The 16,452-nt window shown below is 40.7% G+C and overlaps 1 protein-coding gene across 2 annotated transcripts in view; it reads left to right on the top strand.

Annotated features, from left to right (window-relative positions):
• PLEKHH1 (pleckstrin homology, MyTH4 and FERM domain containing H1) overlaps nt 1–16,452 on the top strand; it is a 70,881-nt gene that overhangs the window by 42,569 nt on the left and 11,860 nt on the right. For both annotated transcript variants that reach the window (XM_050974870.1, XM_009101980.4), the window contains exons 7-20: nt 686–1,695; nt 4,061–4,139; nt 4,722–4,810; nt 5,364–5,514; nt 6,483–6,622; nt 7,301–7,411; nt 7,988–8,074; nt 9,040–9,201; nt 10,140–10,220; nt 11,020–11,199; nt 11,320–11,428; nt 12,325–12,437; nt 13,113–13,289; nt 14,106–14,203. In XM_050974870.1, the coding sequence (XP_050830827.1) occupies nt 686–1,695; nt 4,061–4,139; nt 4,722–4,810; nt 5,364–5,514; nt 6,483–6,622; nt 7,301–7,411; nt 7,988–8,074; nt 9,040–9,201; nt 10,140–10,220; nt 11,020–11,199; nt 11,320–11,428; nt 12,325–12,437; nt 13,113–13,289; nt 14,106–14,203 (2,587 nt within the window). The remainder of the gene's footprint in view (nt 1–685; nt 1,696–4,060; nt 4,140–4,721; nt 4,811–5,363; nt 5,515–6,482; nt 6,623–7,300; nt 7,412–7,987; nt 8,075–9,039; nt 9,202–10,139; nt 10,221–11,019; nt 11,200–11,319; nt 11,429–12,324; nt 12,438–13,112; nt 13,290–14,105; nt 14,204–16,452) is intronic.

The raw sequence follows: 16,452 nt of genomic DNA on the forward strand, positions 1-16,452 counted from the left end.
AGATTATTTGATGAGTTAAATCACTGTAGGTCCACTAAAGCCGAAAGCCATGGTAACCAGTGTTCTGGCCACTTTGATGTATTTGACCAAGTGTTGTGTGGATAGGTACACTTCCTTTTCATATTTTAAGAGGGGAGGCATAATTATATAGGTAAGAATAAAAACTCCTATATTGCATTAGACTGAAAGCTTTGGCCAGTATCCCAACTCCTGGTTGGCTGTTTGCATTCCATGAAGGACCATGCAAAATAATGCAAGCTGTCCTTTTCTCCATATACACTTCCAGCTTCTGCTCTCAGTAGTTTAGGAAGTTCCTAGGCTAGAACTTCTGTACTACTGATACATTAGTTTTTCTGGCCTGTCTGCAGCATTCTGTTTGCTTTTTTGTCTGGGAAAAAACCTTCCTTCTGTAAATTTGAAATGTGCTAATTTCATTAGGAACCCCTTAATTTCACTTTTGTCAGAAACAGTGATTAATCATTTCCTATTCATATCTTCTATGCTAGTCCCAGTTATAAATGTCTAGTACTTTGGTTGTAACTGTGCCCAGCCATCTCCTTTCTGTTCTGTGTAGTCCTAAACAGGCCAGGGTGCTATTGAAATACAACTGAATGTACGCTAGGAAGCAATGCTGAAGACATCAAAATGTTTGAATGCCTTAACCATGTGTATTCCTTCCTTGTAGATATGACCAGCATTCCTCCCTTTGAATCTCTTTGGAACTGTGATTCCCTGAAGCCCCAAGCATCCCAGGCCTCTTTTGCTGAGAAGATAAAACAGAAATCTGCGCTCTTTGCACCTGGTTTCAGAGAGGTGTGTCAGACAGGACCTTCCAAACATGTCCTCTCTTCAACAAACATAGTCCTTGCCAATGACACCTTTACTGAGGATGGAGAGGATAAATCTCTGCTTTCCCAGAGCATGCTGAAGCTCATGTCTGACCCATCAAGCTGGAATCTTTCCACAGAGAAAAATGTATTTCCAACTGTAAGTTCTGAACATGGTTTAGGATGCTCTCGTCCCATATCACTGGACCCTCCAGCTGAAACCACAAGAATTCTTGAGGCTTTGACATTCCAATCATCTTTGGAAGGAAACTGTAGTGCTGTGAGCACCTTGCAACAAGTGGGTTTGGATAGCACCCGCTTCTCTGATGATGTGAGTGCCAGATTCCATTCCTACCAGCTAGACTCCTCTTCCTCTGCAGAAATAATGACCATGTTTGAGGGACATCTTCAAACTGCTGAACCACCTCTGGTTGTGTCAACCTCAACTGTTACAGCACATTCCTTCTTTCCAGGGAGGGAGTGCAGCCCTGGGAGTAGTATGACGTTTCCAAAGGTACGAACACCCAATACACCAAGAGACAGTATCCAGCTAGCCAAGAGACATCACAGCCAACCACAGTCAGGGGCTAATTCTTTCCATCGTGTAATGCACTTAGAGACTAGCACTTTCCAGCCTATAACAGACCCTCCAGTCAGCTGTGGGCACGTGGAGGAGACAGACATTGATGATGATGGAGTAATGGAGAAGATGGAGACAGAATGTGACCTGCTGAGGGGAGAAGCTGGAATGTGTGAGGGAATATACCACTTACCTGCAGAGCAAAAAGAAGCTGTGAGTTCTGAGTCTGGCACACTTGACCCAGGATGTAAACCTCCCACACCACCACTGCACCGATTCCCATCTTGGGTAAGAAATGCACAGACAACAGTATGAGAAGTGCTGCTTTTCTTTGTGCCCAGTAGTTAGGTTACAACACTTCTTGGACTCAAGGAATTCTTACCTGTGAGTATCACAGGTTGCATTCCTGAGCCACCAAGTCAGACAGTTCCACATCATGGGGCATGCTGGTTCTGTTAACAATTTTTTTTCTTTTATTTATCTTAATAAGTGGAAAAAGATTCATTGAAAAAAACCAGTACATAAGAATAATAGAAATAAAAATGAAAGTCAAAATTTACTGCATTGTGGTTTGTCATTATATGGGTCATCAAAAATCAATGCTTTGTTCTTTTGACATGTGTTTAAGATAGAAAAAAGAATCATAAATTCAGTGGACCAGACCAGATAGCTCCAGAGTGAGAAAAAGCTGGATGCTAGAATAGATACATGGATTAGATCTCAGCATTCCTATCTCATGGTATGCTCCTCCTGTTAGGAAAGTTTTGTGAAAACCTTTGGTAAAGTGAATATGCATCTCCTGTCATTGTTTCGTACAGTTACTTGTGAGATCACATAGATGAATTGTTTTTTAGTCCTAGAATTGTTTAGGATGTAAAATGCAGCTTCTTCTCATCTACCTAGCAGGTCACTTGTCATAGAAAGAGATCAGGTTGGTCAAGCAGGACCTGCCTTTCACAAACCCATGCTGTCTGGGCCTGGTCCCCTGGTTGTCCTGAATGTGTTGTGTGCTGGTGCTCAGGATGGTCTGCTCCATGAGCTTCCCCAGACCAAGGTCAGGATGACAGGCCTGTAGTTCCCAGGTCCTCCTCTGGCTCTTGTAGATGGTGCCACGTTTGCCAGGTTACCCCGGGTGACCAGGGCTGCAGGTAACTGATGGGCAAGGGCTCAGTGAGCTCTTCTGACAGCTCCCTCAGTCCCCTTGGGTGGATGCCACCTGGCCCTGCAGACCTGTGTGTGTCTAGGTGGCAAAACAGCTCACTGGGCATTTCCCCTTGGGTTATGGGTGTTTCATTCTGCTCCACATCCATGCCGTCCAGATCAGGGGGCTGGCTGCTTGGAAAGCAGCTGGTTTTACCATCAGACTGAACAAAGAAGGCATTGAGTACCTCTGCCTTTTCCTCATCCTTTCTCACTGTTTCCCACTCATATCCAATAAAAGATGGAGATTCTCTTTTTTTCCCCCCCCCATGTATTTATGGAAGTCTTTTCTTGTCTTTTACTGCAGTAGCCAGGTGAAGGTCTAGTTGGGCTTTGGTCCTTCTAATTTTTTGCCTGCATAACTTCATGGTGTGTTTGTAGCCCTCCCAAGTTACTTTTCCCTTCATCCCGAGATCACAAACTTTGAGTTCAGCCAAAGCTCTTCCTCTCTCTGAGGAAGACCAGACAGGCTGGTCTTCCTCATTGTCTCATCTATCAACACATGGGGATGACCTGCTCCTGCACCCTAAAGAATTCCCTCTTGAAGGATGTTCAGTCTTGGTGGATTCTTTGTCCGTCAGGACTGACTCCCAAGGGATTCCCATCAACCAGGTTCCTAAACAGGCCAAACTGACACACCTGGTGGAAATCAAAAGAGGCAAATCTGTTTTCATTTGCTTTTTTAAAGGTGTAGACAAACAAATGATTTATTGAAACTGCAAAGTCAAGCACTCCTTGTTAATTCTTATGTCTTATAATTTTTTGATGTACTTGACTTTACAATCTTAGGTGCTTTCATGTATATGTATGATGTGTGTTATTTCATAGTGAATTTTGGTTGTATGCTTTAAGGAGCACCAAGAGGTTTCCTACCTTTGGGGTTTATCCATTTCACACTAGTTGATGTCTTAGTCATAACTCTGCATCTAGATACAGAGTTGGGTTCCCCTTCTGGAATTTTTATCAAGTCATGAAGCACCTGGAGATCCTTTGAACTGAAAGCTCTGTATGTTGTTGTAACTGCAACACAGGCTTATTGAGATCATTCCAGGCATTGCTTTCATTCCCTTATTACGGAATGGGCATCCTTTGCAGTTGATGACTCAATGAATTGTTCTGGTATAGGGCTGTTCTTAATTCATTTTAATGCATTGTTTATAATTTTGAAAAATCCCATCTCTTTCCAAGCTGTGATACAGTAATCTATTGATAATTGTGTGTAGATGTTCCAGTGTGTGGATGTCACATCTGTAGCTGGAAATTTGCACACAGTAACACGCTTCCATTAATGGCCATTCACACAACATGTGGTGGAATTCATCTGTCTTTATTAGAGAACTCCTCCTTCCTGCCCAAAAGTGTGACTGTGGTGTGATTCTGTGACATGGGCATTTCTGTCAGTAAGAATTAAATTTTTGCCTGATCACTGTTGTTTGTGATATTATTGTTCCAGGAGAGCCGAATCTATGCTGTGGCCAAGTCTGGCATGAGGCTGTCTGAAGTGGCCATGGAGAATGATACTTTCAGCTGCTGTAAGTTCTGGACTAGATCCATCCTTAAAGGGAGTTCATGGTGACAGTGTGGGACCTGAGCTTGTGGCTGTCCACATTTCTTCATTTCCTTGCCTGTTTTCAAAGTAAATTTGACCTCATAGATACCCTTGGTAAAGGAAGAGAGGAGGATATATCTAATGTTGGGGATGGTTGGTGCAGGGCTGTTTGTGCCTCTACATTCAGGGACATCTTCAGAGATTCCATTATTTCCTCCATCAGTTTTACAGCCAGTCTTCTGCCTCTGCATATCTGTGGCCTGTTTTTACTCTTCACCACCATTTTGCCTGTTAGGGCTTTTTTCTCTTTGTACACAGTACACCAGATTGCCACTGTACCATGGGGAGCACAGGGTGGGTGAGCGGGTAAGGCGTCTTACAGGCTAAATGGAGGGAGCATTGCAGATCTCTCTGGGAATTGTATGGAATTAATAATGCATCTCCTGGCCTTTCTGAAGCTAGACTGTCCAGGATGGCAGTGCTCCATGTGCTTCTCCATTAAAACCTCCTCTTTTTCACCAGTTCGTATTATTTGCTCTCTTGCTTTCTCTCTGAATTTCCCCAGCTTCCAATTTTTCGTGTTCAACTTCTGGGCCATTTACCTATCTCATCTACAGAAATGTCACAGTGCCAGTCTACACTACGCTGAAGGGGGTAAGGAGTTACCTCACTTTTCCTGTTGTGGAAAGCACGGTCCAGAGCTGCTGCTGATATAAGACAATTCTTCCTGACATTCTCTAATTTTCTTTCCTTCACTGCACGGTTCCACAGGATGGAACCGTGCAGTGAAGGAAAGAAAATTAGAGAATGTCAGGAAGTACTGGACATCAAAAGAATGCAGAAAGAGTAGCAAATGTTAAATATGTTTAAGAACACAGAACATTGCAACAAGTTTTGGTCCAGGAAGTTTCAGTGTGCGCTATGAAAAAACCTAGAGGTGATAGTGGGTGTAGCCTAAGTAATGAAATGGAACATAAGGCTTGTGGAAGAGTAGGAGGGTGGAACCAGAGGAGACCCAAAGAGATCAGACTAGAGAGTCCAGCTTGGAAGTTCTCGGACTAGAAGGGGAGGAACTGAGAAGTCCTGGGGCAGAAGTGGGCAAGGCAGTGTGGAAATTAAGAGCATGGGTTGCTCTGTCTGCTGATTGAGGGGGGATTGTCCTGGGGAAACTTCTCTCACATGCTAACCATACAGGTCTGTTTTCCAGAAAGCCACACAGATCAGCAATGTGCCTTTCTTAGATGAGTCTTCAGGCTCTGATGATGACTGTGGCTCCCATGCCAGTTTCAGGACTTCTACTGCTGGATCTGAGAACAGGAAAGCCAGCATGCCAGGCAGCCCTCGGGCTGTGAAAAGAGGTAAAGTGGGAGTATCGCTACTGGGCAGGATGAACTCTGTCATCAGAACAAAGATGCCCTGAGCAGCATCATCAGTGACAGGCAAATGCTCAGCCAGTGTTGCTTACAAGGAGTTCTCCCAGAACGTGTGCAGACATCAACAGTAGAAACAGTAGAAATCTGTTCTTGTAGATGATTTTTACTGCTGATAGAGAGTTCCATTCAGGCAATTGCTAAACTAAGATTGTGGGAAGGATTGCCCTCCCAAATTCTTCACATATCTAGTCATCCATACCTTTGCTGTGGCTTCTCCTTGGAAGCAAGCTAGTACTGATGCAGTACAGAAAATGCTTTTTTGTCTTTTTCATTGACTGGTAATTTCTTGACCAGTAAGTGCATCTCACCTATCTATGAAAGCTATCAGGTACTTTGAGTCCTGATTAGGACTATTTTTCCTGCCTTCTGGGAGGGCTAAACTGGAATGGAAGTTGAATGGAATTTTTGTTACCAAAAAATTGTGCCTGTGCATTGCCATGTACTTGTGGTAAAAGATTCACAGAAAACAAAGCCCTATGGCTAGTGGAGAAGCCTTTTTTTTAGCTGAAATCAGAGGTTGAGGGGTTGAGGTGTTATAATGGTTGTCCCCAGATGAAAACAAGCTGTCTCTCCTTCAGATGACAAGTTTGTTGATTGTTTTTTTGTATATATTTTAATTTGGTTTTATTAGGCAATAAATTTATTTCACTGTCAATATCCAAAATTCACTTTTTACTGCCTGTCTTCCTAGGGAAATAAAAAAGGGCTCAGAAGTCATGTTAGTGGGTTTGAGTTTCCAAAGTCTGTTCTGATTTGTCCTCCTTGAACAAAAAAAAAAAAAAAAAACAAACCAAAACCTTAATGGTGAATGCAGAAATGTTTTTGGAGTGTACAGTATTCAGTGCATGCTTTTGTCTAGCCATGACTCTTCTTCCTTCCTTTATTTTGAGCAGGTGTATCTGTGTCCTCACTGAGCTCTGAGAGTGACTATGCCATCCCTCCTGATGCCTACTCCTTGGATGGTGACTATTCAGAGCCAGAACACAAGCTACAGCGAACATCTTCCTATTCCACTGATGGTGGAATCTGCTCTGTAAGGCTTGCACTGTAACTGCTGTGTTACACTTGCACAGGGCTGCAAACAGAGCCTTGGCCTTAAAAAAGAATAGTGTAACTATAGGATACTGAGCAATCCCCCTGCAGAGTGAAGCTCTAGCAAGCTGGGCTATTGGTCCAGCTGATTGGTATCAAAAGACACCATCTGGTGCTTCAAAAGAAGGTGCAATTTCTTTATGTGGTTAGGTAAAAGTATAATTTATAGTATATAAATAGTATATAGTATATATTGATGTCCTGCAGTTGTATTCTATTTTAATGATGGCCTTACACTTTTGGGACAAAATAAATTTGGGAATTCAGAGGAAGGAAGGAGGAAGGAAAGAAACCTCTCAACAGGCAGCATTAAAGTCTGTACTCTTCAATATAAGAGATCAAACATCAGACAAGGAACAGGAGTCTAATCATGGTATAGAGACAGCCTTTTTGAGCTCAAGGAATCTCACTTTTATTTGGAAAATCAGTGCCTCGGTAGGAAGAGAAATAAGTTTACAGTACATCAAACAATCAGTGAAATGATCTTTGAGGGCTGCTGTTAAACAAAGCAGAAAATTATGGGAGGTGCAGCAAATGGCTGGGCTTGATTTCAGCACATTTTCATTTGTATTTTGAGAGGTGCAAGATGACCTCCTCTCCCCTTTCCTCTGTCCTCCAGGAACCCATGGAGAAATCAGGCTACTTGTTGAAAATGGGCAGCCAGGTAAAGACGTGGAAAAGACGATGGTTTGTTCTCAGAAACAGACAAATCATGTACTACAAATCTCCGGTAAGTCACTGGGATGTATTTCCTCCCCTCTAGAGGCACTAGAGGCACAGAGAAATTTACTATACTGAAAAAACACTTTTGGTTAGACATGTCACTGTTTTGAAAAGCATTACCAGTACTAGAATGATTCACTGTATGCATCAAATGAAGAACAAAGTTATTATTAATAAACTTGTCACTTAACAAGTGTCTAGCTGAATCTTGAAAACTTCTGAAGGTGGAAATTCAGCCACTGTCTTGGTACATATTGTATGTTGTACTGCCTTCCCACTTAGAAAGGGTTTGGTTTGTTGGTGTTTGTTTGGGCTTGCTTTTGTTTTATTAATCGTAATGTCTAATTTGAACTTCATAAGACAACATTTATTAGCACTGCTCTTGTTATATTGTCTGCCACTATTGAGGAGACTTTTGCAATGGGATCACACAGTCTCATATTTCACCTGGCAGACTTAGGTTGTCCTTTCCAGCTCATGAATGCAAACTCCAACCTGTACGTGCATATTATGCTGTATTTAAGTAATCTAAGATCCATCTGAGGTTTCCTACTGAAAAAATTGTTTGCTTTTCTTTCCTCAGAGTGATGTTATCCGCAAACCACAAGGGCAGCTGGAGCTGAATTCTTCATGCCAAATTGTCAGGGGTGAAGGGTCCCAAACATTCCAGGTAGGTGTTGCTTTTTTACCCTGCATATAGCCATGCACTCAGCAGCTGGGTGAGTGAGGCACTTAATTCAGACTGAATGGCATTGTGTGTCTCAGCTGATATGAGCTCACTTGATCTGGTCTCTGTTTCCTGGCCAAACCAGGCAGTTAGTCTGATTAATAATGAGGAAAGAGCTAAATTGTAACCCTAATACACCCTTTTGAAACTGAAATAAATCTGCATTTATTTTTGTCTGGTTTTACACCATAATGCTTTTCTTTTTTTTGCAGGAGTTAGAGCTTGAAATCTGTGAGGGAAAATGATTCTTACAACTATTAAAACCAGCTAGTACCTAAGATTTTTATGAGAGACTTCTCTCACATGATCTCAAGCCTGACTTTACATGCCTAGAGGCGTGTAAAGAAACATTTGAATAGTTGATTCCTTTTAGAAAATGACTTCTAAAGTATTAGAAGTTAGCCCATAACTGGGTTCACTTTTAAGTCATTTTTGACTTAATTAGAAAGCAGCATTAAAGTTTCTTTTATACTTTGAAAGGTACATGGCCTAGCTTGTGAGCTGCCTTCTGCCCTTATGGAACTGAAGTTGCTAAGGCCTAATACTATTAGATTTATAGCATCTTTCCTCTCAGACACATTATAATGAAGGCAAAATACAATACAAAGTGAAGGCAGCAAAACCCCACATTTATGTAGTCACCTTTAAAATGAAAAATTAGCAGCAGCACTGAGAAACAAGAAAGGATGAGAGAGGACACAAAGCCACAGCAAGAGAGCTTATGAGAATTTGATTCATCTGAGTTTCGTTTTTTTCATTTGGGCTTTGAGGATTAGCACCTTTTTTCTTACCCTCAAAAGATCTCTCCTGAATAACCAAAAAGTCTTTATGGGATAAAGAAACTCAGCAACTAAAGAGAAGATTTTTAGATGTGCAGGTATATACTTTCTCACTCATTTTCCTTCCAGCTTGTGACAGAAAAGAGAACCTACTTCCTGACAGCAGACTCTCCCAACATCCTGGAGGAATGGATTCATGTCCTACAGAGTATCCTGAGAGTACAAGTGAGCGGTCCTGTTGGTGTTCCTCACAGTGATGCTAAACCTACTGTGAAAGGCTGGCTCACTAAGGTAAAATATTTCATACTTTGTGTTTAGCTCCGAAGTGTGCCAGCTTCTTGGTTTGCACAGCAAATGAGAGCAAAAAATCAGTATTTTACTGTCTGAAAGAGTAGGGAAAGAAGGAAAAGTGGCTGTAGATTTCTGTATTTCAGAGTGAAACATTTATATAAGTGATAAAGGATGGAACAAACAAGGCTACTGAAAGGTACTGACTGGCAAGTCGGAAGTAATAACAAATATCTAGCTTATGTATGCTTTTCTTCAGCAGAATTCATAGCATGTCACAGTAAAAAAATCAACACTGTTGAGTGTCACATTTAAATGATCTTTAACTTGGTGATATAGGAGAGTTGCAAAAAAATGTCTTGTGTGATTCCAGGTTAGCAGTTAGTTCTGTCATAATAGTCTGTAGGTACATTAATACAAAGTGCAATGGCAGAAAATTCTTAGTCTTTATATCATTTCCATAGATTAGTTTGACATTGCAAGTTACTGTGAATATTTTAATGTCATTATTGTCAGGTTCTAAGATGGCTAAAGACAACCTGCATCTGAAGGTTATTCATCTGCAGTAGGAAACAGCTGTCTAGACTACGGGTTGACTGGTCTTTTCTTGCTGAGATGAACTGATTTGTTTTTATAATCTTTAAAAGGTCATCCTTAATATTGTATACAGAAATGATAAGTAATTATGAATGAGTAAAACACTTCACAAACTCTTAGACTCATTCTCCTAAGCACCCATGTCCCATGTGCTTGGGTGGGATGTACTTGCCTGTTTTTGGAAGGGGTGGCCCTGTATGTTTTGAGGGGAGCTTATATTAGCATAAAACAAAAAATATATGCAAAGTATTAAGGGAGAGTTGACTTGAAAGTTGAAGTCCTAGAAATTCATTCTGGCAGTACTGCTGATAATAAAAGCACGGATGTGTCTGTCCTCCTTACAGGTCAAGCATGGTCACTCTAAGCTGGTCTGGTGCGCACTGATTGGAAAAACTTTCTACTACTATCGAAATCATGAAGATAAGGTAATTCCTTTTTCTCCTTTTATTCCTGGACCCTCCTTTGCCATTTTTAAGCTTAAATGACAGCAGACTTAAAAGGCAAGTGATTGCTCTTTTTTAGATCACTCTATATCTTGTTCCTCACTTGCTCCATTTAGTCTTGTGTAGCCTTCTGAGCACACTTTTATACAGCAGCTGATAGATCCCACATTATCATCATGAAAACAGATAGCATCAACATTCTGGGAAGAGGGAGGTAATCAGTGTAATATGCTTCCATTTCTGGACACCTTGCCCAATAGTCCATTACTTTGTCTTAGTGATGTCAAACACAAGTTTTAGAACATCAAAAAGTAGTGTGACTCATATTCTGGATCGACCTCCAGAGTTAGCACAGCAGATAACTTCTTTTTTGTCTGAATCTAACTACTTATGAAATTTTCAAAGAATTTCTTTTCCAGTAGCAAGCAGAAAGTCTGACCAGGTCAGAAAACAGTGGATCAGGATACCGAGCACCTGACCCTCAAGTATAGTGGGAAGAAAGTAGTATCTTTTGGGAAAAAAAATATTTTTATTTGCATTGTCTCATTTTAACCTGTAGATGCTCTCCCAATAAAAATAAAATTAGTGATACACTTTGTAAGTACTTTATGGAAGAAAAGATTCTCTAGAAGTGCAATATTACATTAGCTAAACACTGAATTATTTATTCCTTCCATTTTACAGAACTGTCAGCATTTTTACTTGGCTTTTCTTTCCCAATGTTCCCAGTCCATACTGGGAGATGAGTTACATTTATCTAATGTGCTTCTGCTCCTCATAGTGTCCTTTAGGGCATCTGCCTCTGCGTGAGTCCAAGGTGGAAGAAGTAGACCGTTCCTGTGACTCTGATGAAGATTATGAAACTACTGGTGGAGGACTTTTCTCATCCCACTGTACACTGGTGATTCACCCACAGGACCAGAGTCCCACATATTTACTTATCCGCACCAAACAGGAGAAGGTATGGAAAGCAGTCTTTTTTTGGAGAGAAGGGTCTTTTGGTAAATGGGCCATACAGGCTTAACCTGTTTGTAGAAAACAGGTCTGAATTGACCCCTCCTGTTCTCATCCTTATGCCTAGAACACCTGGCTGTACCATCTGACCGTTGCAGCTGGTAGCAGTAATGCTTCAGTAGGCACATCTTATGAACAACTCATTGGAAAACTGTTGGATGCTGAGGGAGACCCTAGTAAGTAAGCACCACAAACTCTTCTATGGTAGCAAAGCATAAGGAAGAATAATTTAAATTCCCAGTTTAATACAGTCAAAGGTGAGGGAAGGGGATTCTCAGTAGTACATCATATGGTCTCTTGTTCTCAGACAAGTCCATCACATTGTCACATCATTTATCAAAGCCTCTGAAATGTCTGTAACAGTAATTCAAATTAAAATAAAGAACTGGTGCTTTAATTTTTTTCCTGTCTTTGTTAGTCTTGATTTTCCTTTTCAGGTAATCTTGACCATACAAGTATGTGCTCTTTTCTTTAAACACACTCAAACACATTTGCCCTCCCATCTGTTTCTCTGTCTGCACATATAAACCTTTATCTATCCATCCATCCATCCGTCCGTCCGTCCGTCCTCATCTTTGATACCTGCTCATGCATTTATGTTTATGCACCATGTTCTCAAATATGTATTAACATTTGCATTCATACTTAAAACTCTTTTCTTGTGCTCTCACATATTCTGGACCCATATGTGAACCTTGCTTCTTGTTGAATAGTGACTTATTTACACTAACAAAGACCCCCCATTGCAGGCAGCTGCCCTGGCAGGGTTTGTGTCTCTGGTTTGACACACACCTGAGCAGCTTCTCACCAGAATCCAGCTGACAGGAAGCTCTGGTGTAGCAGGACTGAGGATGCCAATACTTCTTTCGGCTAATGACTAATGCTGCTGGTGACTCCTTATCCGTGGTGGGCTTTGCTGAAATCAGTGAAGTGTCACCAAAGATAATGTGGCCTAGTGCAGTGCTGCTTCCTCTGGTGCTCTGCCATCTCAGGAAAGCTCCTTGTCAACATGGACACTGTTCTCTCTCTCCTGTTTCTGACACTGCATGTTTTTGCCCATCTGCTACCTCAGATTCTCCTCTGTGGAAGCATCCTATGTTGTGCTACAGTAAAGATGGGTTGCACACATCCCTCACTACTCTGCCATCAGAGGCTCTACAGACTGAAGCTCTGAAACTTTTTAAGGTATTTAAAGGGACATTACATATTTTCAGTTATTTTGCTATGTTGATGGGGCAGTAACGTTGTTTGGTCATGTTGTACAATGTTTATTGTCACTATGGGTTGCTTTAGACAGGCTTGCTGGTTCATTTAATTACATGAGAACTGTTGGATTTTAAATGTCATTCATTCTTTGGAGATTTACCTTTTCTTGTGCAGAATCTGGGTTTAGAGGTAATGCTCCCCACAGACTTCATGCTTCAAAGTTAGCTTTGTCCTTCTTTTTCCTCTCCAATGGTTGGATTGAAGGAAACAGAAACAATTCACTGGCAAACTCAGTTGCCTCAGTAAGACCGGTGGTGAAGCCATTGGAGTTGTACTCTCCAAGTATAAGATCAGGAAAGAGACTGGACAGTGTGAACAAGGTAAAATTCAGGCATGGAAGGCAGGAAGGACATTTTTGCCTCAATTTTTTTGCTGACTTGTAAGTTCCTTAGATGGGAGGAGGTTGAGTAAATTTTCTAGTTGCCATAACTAAGGAAGAAGGAATAGGAATTAAGTATTGACTCTCTTCCCTCCTCTCAAGGTTATTTATTAACTGTCTGTAAGTTAATAAATACATCTGGTGAACCTAGCCTAGAAGGTACCAGAGAAAAGTTGCTGTATTAGTAGCATCAACTAACTTCTACTCTTTCACAGTCCTGTCAGCTGTTCATCAACGTTCCTGTGGAGGCGTCCTCTATTGATTACCATGTGTCACTTGCCCAGACAGCACTGCAGGTGTGCTTAACACATACTGAGCTGCAGAATGAAATTTACTGTCAGCTTGTTAAACAGACCAGCTGCCGACAACCCCAGAACCACTCAGTCATTCAGGTCAGTTCCTCTTTATTTAGTGCCACCCTGCAAAAACTTTCCATTTAATCCCATGGTTTTAATTAGTAGCTATCAGACTGGTTCTCCTAAAATAGTGCTTATGCTAAAGGTGTGCTGGTGGAAAGAGAATCTCAGCACTGATCTGCAAAGAAGAGCACTAAGAATATAACTACTTGAAAAATAAATTTTAGTTTAAATGTAACTGTTTACCACTTGCAAATAGTCTATTCAGACCATATTCAGGACCAAAGTTCGTAGTTTGTGTTGTCTTGCTATAACTGTCACATGGTATTAATTTTGTTTTGCATTTTGGGTAATCAACAGCATACAAGTCATGAATAGTATTATTAACCATGAAATCTAAATCTTGCACTGTAATTGTTGGGTAAAGAAAAGGAACAAGTTACAGCATGAATGTACATAGGCAATTACAATATTCCCAGCTCAAATGAGACATTAAAATCACGTTGAATAATAATGGATCTAATTTGAAATAAACTTTTCTTTTTTGGTTATGATTTTCTGTTACATAGTATTAATTTAGGTCTTAATTGTTGACTCAATTGTAGTTACAGAAATTCACAGAAGTCAAATGTTCAGAAGTAGCCAATCATATAGAACTCTTCTCAGAGTCCAGACTGAGATACCGAAGAGCAGTCTGAACATTACTGCCTCTGAAACATCTTGAACTACATGTCCAGAAAGGGTCACTCGAAAAAGCACTTGTCACTGTCCATCATTTTGGCTGTAGTAGTCTGTGAAAGACAACAGGTAAAAAGTACAAAACAAGAGTGATTTCCAGTTTTGTGTTCACAGTGCTGGCAGCTCCTGGCTTTATGTGCTCCTCTATTCCTGCCTCAACATCACTTCCTCTGGTACATCAAACAGCACTTGCAGCGACACGCAGACCCCAGGTAAGGACTGCAACAGCATTTCAATCTGCTCAGCTGACTGCCTCATGCACTCACTGCAGATAAAGAGGGCAGCAATTCTGGAACACACACCTACAGATATATATTGAGAGGGAGGTCAGAAGGCTCCCAGTTGTGTAAAGCTGTGTGCCTTCAACCATTCACAATAATTTGTCGTTTAGATGAAGCTAGTTCACAAAACTGAGTGACCTATACTTGCAAAAGACCTTTTTGTAGATATAACTGGAGTTACGTTGGGAAGTTTTTGCTTATGCAGCTACTTTCTTTTATTGACAGAAAGACAGACTGAAGTAATTACTTGGAATGGATTACTTAAGTTTTAGGTGGTTACATTCTGCTGTCAGGTTAGCAGGCAAAGTGCCAGAACAAAAGTGAGGCCTTAACATCTCAGGGAACTGTAAAAAAGTTAGGAAAAACAAACAAACCTGTTTGTTTTTGAAACATGTGCTTGAACTGTTTTCTCTTACTTCTTTTGAGTGTAACTATGGTAACAGCAAGAAGTTGTTCTCCATTGTTCCTGCTGTGCTCTGTGTTTGTTTCCATGGTGATCTGGTCTTCAGTGTATCCCACTGTGTCCTTAGCAGGGAGGTCACTGCTAGTGATGTCTCATTGTCTGTTGCAAAAATACACAGTTTTAAGACAAAAGTAAAACAGTAAAAGTAAAAAATCCTTTCAAACAAATATTCATATTCAATTAATAAGCCTAAATCTACCATTGGACTCAAGCTAAAAGTCTCCTGACACTGCAAAGGAAATGTGTACTTCTGTCAAGTATTTAATTTTCTTAACTGTTGCCTCTCATTTGCTATTTCTTCTCAAAAGCAAAAATACAGGCATTGGGCACTCCGCAGTGTTCAGGCTCTCTCTCCATTTGCTAAGACAACATGTTAGGGATCTCTTGTCTAGTGCTAGGAACCATCTCTTCAAACTTGTCCATTATCAGCTCCCAGATTACTTAAATTCAACTTAAGTTGAACTTAAGCCCATTCAACTCACTAGTGGAACTGCTCTGCTGTTGGAGACTGTTGAATTTCACAAGGATTTGCTGGGCAGTGTGAAACTGATTTATTACATCAGCTTCAAGCTCTGCTATGCTGATGGTCTGCCCAAAAGCACCCTTGTGAACAAATATATGCCAGGCAGAAACAAAGAGGAAATGTATTTATATGATCCAGCTATGAAACAATTATTAGGGCTAGACAAAATCCAAAAATTACATTAAAAAGAGCCTATGTTCACCTGTAGTTTAGCTTAGATTTGGAGCAGTTGCTAAATGGGATTTAGCATGGCTCCTTCTCCCTAGCTCTAGGACCACTTACCTCTTTTTGGATGGGGTAGCTACAGCTTTTTCTTGACCAGTTAATTAGATATACTTTCCCTGTTTCCCACAGCAAGCAAGACACTGGAATGTTTACATTGCATAATGCCTATGGGTCTAGATCTATTCTAGGTATTAAAAGATTTTAATTAGAAGAATTATAGATCCTAATTCTAAGTATTGTTTTTATCACGTGAAAGGTGATCTCAGCATAGATATCCAGTCTCAGTCTCTAAGAGAGGAAGAAAAGTGGGGCTGAGTTCTAAGTGAGAAGTCACAGGGCTCAGGAGCATCTGGAAACCAGACATAACAGCTTCTTGATGAAGCAAGATTATCTATCTGAATATTGTCCAAGTTCAGTACTGGGGAGGTGAGAAATATATTGCTGCAGTGAAAAGCCAGAACTCCTGACTTCCATGCTGCTTGTAGGGATTTAACTGGAGCTTTAGTAATGTACTGAGCTCCTGAAGGCATTTTGAGTGAAATTGTTTTCCCCTAGAAAGTGATAGCACAGTTACAAATCCATACAAATCCTTCAATTTCAGAACTTACTGAGTATATACATTCCTAACATTTTTGTGCAAGGTGCAGTTGACCATTCTTGCTTGACTTTGGAGACACCTAATCTTTTTGATGCTGTTCAATGGAGCACTCTCTTCAGTAGACAGTAAACCTATCATCTTTGTAACTTCCCCTATCCTGTATTGAACTGTCAACAAATCTAAGCTTGCTTGGAATCCCCGTCAAGTCTCTTGGTTGGCAGATAGGATTAATGGAAACTTACAATTTGTACAACTATGTAAATTAATAAACATAACTTGAAATGCATTAATCTCACAGGGTTATACAACTCAGTATTTACCAGGACTTGACATGATAGTAACTAAATTCCACTGGCATGACAGCAAGTTTG

The sequence above is a fragment of the Serinus canaria genome, chromosome 5, assembly GCF_022539315.1.
Source record: "Serinus canaria isolate serCan28SL12 chromosome 5, serCan2020, whole genome shotgun sequence".
NCBI classification, from domain to species: Eukaryota; Metazoa; Chordata; class Aves; order Passeriformes; family Fringillidae; genus Serinus; species Serinus canaria.